Source organism: Ictalurus furcatus, chromosome 26 (genome assembly GCF_023375685.1).
Source record: "Ictalurus furcatus strain D&B chromosome 26, Billie_1.0, whole genome shotgun sequence".
NCBI lineage: Eukaryota > Metazoa > Chordata > Actinopteri > Siluriformes > Ictaluridae > Ictalurus > Ictalurus furcatus.
The window spans coordinates 19,418,219-19,423,504 of NC_071280.1; the positions used below are offsets into that span (position 1 = coordinate 19,418,219).

Consider the following 5,286-nt stretch of genomic DNA (forward strand, 5'->3'; position numbering starts at 1 on the left):
ACGTGTAACTAGACATGTAACTAGATGTGTATTTGGACATGTAACTGGACGCGTAACTGGACATGTAACTGGACGTGTAACTAGACATGTAACTAGATGTGTATTTGGACATGTAACTGGACATTTAACTGGACGTGTAACTGGACACGTAATTGGACGGGTAACTGGACATGTAACTGGACATGTAACTGGACGTGTAACTGGACGTTCCCGAGTTCCTCGTGCTCATATATTCCACTGTACACACAGCATGTGTATGACTTGTATCTCAGAGGGCTGAATGAAACACTGGTAAAGAATTCGATGTCTATCTGCCGCGTTTACAGACAGATGCACGTCTAAAAACGTGGGAGAGAATGGCTGAGTGATTCTGGGGTTGATGCCAAGTCCACAAATCTGAATAGTAAATGTAATCAGCGTACACAGCTGTACGTTGTCTCCCCTGGAATCGGCCTGTTCCACATGCAGAGCTGGTTTTTGGTGTTGATCAACACAAAGAGTCAAATGATCAGCTTTAGTTCATGCTGATGTGGCCTGAGCAGGACTTCTAATGGTTTTAATGGGAATTGTATTGGATTTAACAGAAACTGTAATGGTCCCTAAAGGTCTCTACTGGTCATTTGTTGCCTTCCACTGGTGGCATGTTATGTCTAGTGTACACCATTAAGGGCCAGTGATGTTTTTAATGGTTAGCTGATGGTTTGTAATGGTATTTGTAGTGGAATCCATTAGAATTTCAATGATGGTTTCTGTGGGGTTTTTTCCAGTATTAATGTGTGTTTAGGGTTGCACCTCTTGCAGCAGTCTCCACTCTACACTGTGCACATAATTATTACTGAGTTATTTAGATATTTTCCGGGTTAAGTTTAAATATGACTTGGCCAGACTGAGGTGCAACGTAATGGCAGCACTGTCACTGAGCACGGAGAGAGAGAGAGAGAGAGAGAGAGAGAGAGGAAGGACGTGCTTACGAAACTGTGAAAGCCGCGGAAAGTCTGCAGGTTTTTTTCACGCTCGCGCGCTCTCTCTCTCTCTCGCTCGCGCGCTTTCTCTCTCGCGCTCTCTCTCGGCGTGGGTGAGTCGAGAACGAGGGGGCGGAGGAGGAGGGAAATCCATCGCTCGTTTCCTCCTTTTCCAGACTCAACTGATATATAATCATGTTTTTAAGCCTCAGAGAACCCAAAAGAGCGCGAGACGCGAGACTGATCGCTTTCTTACACTTAAGAAAAAAGAAAGAAAGAAAACGCAAAGGATTTTACGCGCGCTTTGGTTTGTACCAAACTTCTGGGACTAACAACAGCATCTCGATTTGGTTTATTACGATGTCATCTACAGACGTGGAGAGCCTCCAGCCCGCCCCTCGGCAGCGCGGCAGCTGCATGGACACGTTCCTGCTCGTTTCTGTTGTCACCCTGTTCCTCATGGTGCTGTCCGGAGCCGCGCTCGGGTTCTGGATCGTTAAAGACCTGCGCGCGGAGATGGACGGGTTTCACACTGCGCCCGAGCCCATCAAGAGCGCCATGAACATGTCGCCTAGGGGTCTGCCAAACATCGGGCCGTCCTACAAGGTAAGTCGGGGACACGGCTTCCGTTTTGGGAATGGAATATTATTTACAAATTATTTAACATGTGTAGTACACCCTACACCCTACTTCTTACTCCCTGCTCCCTAATCCCTACACCCTATTCCTTACTCCCTACTCCTTACTCCCTACTCCCTAATCCCTACACCCTAATCCCTACTCATTACTCCCTAATCCCTACACCCTAATTCCTACACCCTACTCCTTACTCCCTACTCCTTACACTTTACTCCCTACCCCTTACTCCCTAATCCCTAAACCCTACTCCCTACTCCTTACACTTTACGCCCTACTCCTTACTCTCTACTCCCTAATCCCTACACCCTACACTCTACTCCTTAATCCCTACTATTTACTCCCTACTACCTACCCTCTACTCCCTACTCCATACACTTTACTCCCTACCCCTTACTCCCTAATCCCTAAACCCTACTCCCTACTCCTTACACTTTACGCCCTACTCCTTACACTCTACTCCTTAATCCCTACTATTTACTCCCTACTACCTACCCTCTACTCCCTACTCCATGTTCACTACACCATGGAATTGAGAGTATCCCAGTGTTGCTCCCTCCATGTGTCACTAACTCTCAGATGTAAACAAAGTGGATGTGAAGCTCTCTTTATTAGTAATAACCCTGTTGTTTTCTTTGTTTTCCCGACTTGGTCCGAGTCACTCGATGTTATCGAGGTGCTAACGCACACAAAATTAGTTTTCATAGTTAGAGTGATACTAGCGATATTACTTTGTAAAATAAACAATGAATTTTAAAAAGGCCAATGAGAAATTTGTTAGATTTCTCTCATGACTCCACATGGGGTTGCGACCCCTCGACTGAGAACCCTGGCATCATGTCAGAAACCTAACATGAAGTAAATATTACTCAATAACTAAACCAGCTGTCAGTGTTAGCTACTGAACTGGAGTTCGGCCAGATATGCTGATGTTGTTGTTGTGTTAACATTTTTCCACACCTAGAAGCAATATAAACATATTATCAACTGATAATCATCGCCTAATCGGTTGCACATGTAGGGTTTTGCGTAGATGATCCAGATGATATTGCCTGATTTGACATGTTCTCAGTACTGAAACGTCAAGCGCATGGGCAGGACGTCTGATACCATGCGCTGTGGTTGGAAAATGATGCCCTGCAGGCATTAAATGTTTAATTCATCTGATCATTAATGTCTTTCTGTTTCACTTTGTTTCTTTCAGATGGAGAATTTTGCCTACCTTAGAGCCACCTCCAGTAAGTGATCACGTTTTTATCTCTTCCTGCCTTTCTGAACGTACCGTAATGGGGACAGAAATCGTACCGCCATACTGCCGTCATACCCATGCACCTTCACGATACCTTGCAAAAAAAAACAATATATATATATATATATATATATATATATATATATATATATATATAAACATTTTGAGTCGTGATGTATTAAAGCTTGTTAAAGAATGACCTGCATTCATTTGACTTCAGGATGCATGATTTTTTCACACATAGTGAAATTACAATAATTTATCACAATTATTTAGCCAGTTCAGTAACAAAATACTGAATCATTTTAAAGAAACAGAAATATATATATGTTATTTTCACACAGTACATATTTGGAAATATAAACAACCTCCATAACGATAGACTTTTCCTACCATGATAGCAAACCACGATCGTGTCCGTGTTGCCAATGCTTCATGTTATTTGTGTTGCCAATAGACATACGCATATGCTAAGTGTCTCTCTAAATTTCTTTCCTGCAGGTCATGTGAAAAATGGCACTATGCAGTGGGAACCAATCGTGTACAGAAACACCACCACCCTAGGCTCACGCTACAGATATAACTCAGAACACGGAACACTGAGGATGGAGAAAGGTGGTACCTACTTCTTGTACACCCAGCTGAACCTTACATGCATTTCTGTATGTGGTAGTGGATCCCTTAGAGTCACCTTTGAGGACGATCAAAGGAACGAGCACTTATCCTGCACACTTCACCTTCCCAATACAACTTCTATCCCTGTTGTGGAAAAGTGTTGGACCGTGATCCATCATCTTGAACCCGAAAGCCGACTGATTGCCAAGATGCACGCTACAGCGCCACCAAGAGGATGGAGTCTCGATCTTAACCACTCCGGATTTGGCATGTTCCTGGTGGATGGACCCAAGACCGAGTAGAAGATGGGACAGATATATTTAGCATCAAAAAGATACTGAGTTTGTGGATTACACATGAAACTGTATGCTATTCACACGGTGCTAACTCAACCCATGCTTGAATAGACCTCAAGGGTCCTCATTTTTTGCACATTTAGTAAGGCGTTGACGTTAAACCACTGATGCTATATCACGATAGTGTGATACTGTAAATGTTTCCTTTGGAACTCTCATCTGATAAGCAGACCTATGGGATTTCCTTTACAGAAGACCTTCAAATTCACCCAAATATTTACATTTCTAACCCAACGATGTAAGAGTACTGATGATTTGAAGCTTCCTCGTTAACAGTATTATGCGTCCTGGATATCGTGGTATATTGTACAATCAACTCTGTTTACTCAGGAAGAACTTTTACAATGCACTATTTATATTTTGATACTATCATATAGTCTATTTATATACGGTTTGTACATATGTATTTTTATTGTTCAGATATTTATGTTATTTTTGTAAAACTGTTGTACTGTAAGACAGTGGGTCATTTTTTACTGTTACACAGTAGCTGAAGAGTAGACATCACTACAGACCGCAGCCACAATGGTGGCTAATGGCAGGTACGAAAATCTCAATCACAACTTACTTAGTGCCTTCAGATAGGAGCACAGGCGTCCTGTACGTGCCCTCATCATGACGTGGCGAAAAGTAATGTCTCTCTGACAGAGACCATCCATGTGATTGTTAATTTATATTCAGGAATGTAAAGCTAATATGTAGTCAATAAAAGAGACTTTACTGTTCATCTAAACCAGTGTACCTTTGTCTACATACTGTACACCCTCTCATAAAGGGTCTCATCATGTGTGGATGTGTCCCAAACCATGCACCCTGTTCACTACCTAGGACAGACACATTCATTACCATAACAATGCTTTTTTCATTATCAGTCCATTATGGACATTTCAAAACATACACCATATTCACTAAAGGTATGTGGACACCTGACCATCTCACCCATACCTGGTTCTTCCCCAAACTGTTCCACAGAGTTGGAAGCACACGATTGTTTAGAACGTCTCGGTACGCTGTAGCATTACAGTTTCCCTTCACTGGAACTAAGAGACCCAAACACTGCTGCATCATGACACACTGTGCACAAGGCGAGCTCCATGAAGATGTGGTGTGTGAAGGTTGGAAGAAGGTTGAAGAACTCAAGAGTCCTGCATAGAGCGTTGACCTCAACCCCACTGACTCATCACCTTTGGGATGAACTGGAACTGGAGTCTCCTCACATCAACATCAGCACCTGACCTCAACCTCACTAACACTCGTAGCTGAATGATCACACATCCCCACAGCCACGCCCCAAAATCTAGTGGAAAGCCTTCCCAGAACAGTGGAGGAGGTTATTATATCAGCGACGGGGGAATAAATCTGGACTGAGATGTTCAGCAAGCTCACATGGGTGTGATGGTCAGGGATGCGCATACTTTTGCCCATAGTTTAATGGTTCTAAACCCACTAGGACCAACAACAACAACAA

The 5,286-nt window shown here is 43.1% G+C and overlaps 1 protein-coding gene across 1 annotated transcript; it reads left to right on the top strand.

Moving 5' to 3' along the window:
* Nucleotides 1-288: 288 nt before the first annotated feature.
* On the top strand, nt 289-4,543 carry LOC128602494 (uncharacterized). Its single transcript, XM_053616345.1, has 3 exons — nt 289-1,568; nt 2,803-2,836; nt 3,349-4,543. Exons 1-3 carry the CDS (start codon nt 1,158-1,160, stop codon nt 3,762-3,764), a joined length of 861 nt encoding a protein of 286 aa, XP_053472320.1. The 5' UTR covers nt 289-1,157; the 3' UTR covers nt 3,765-4,543.
* Nucleotides 4,544-5,286: the final 743 nt, after the last annotated feature.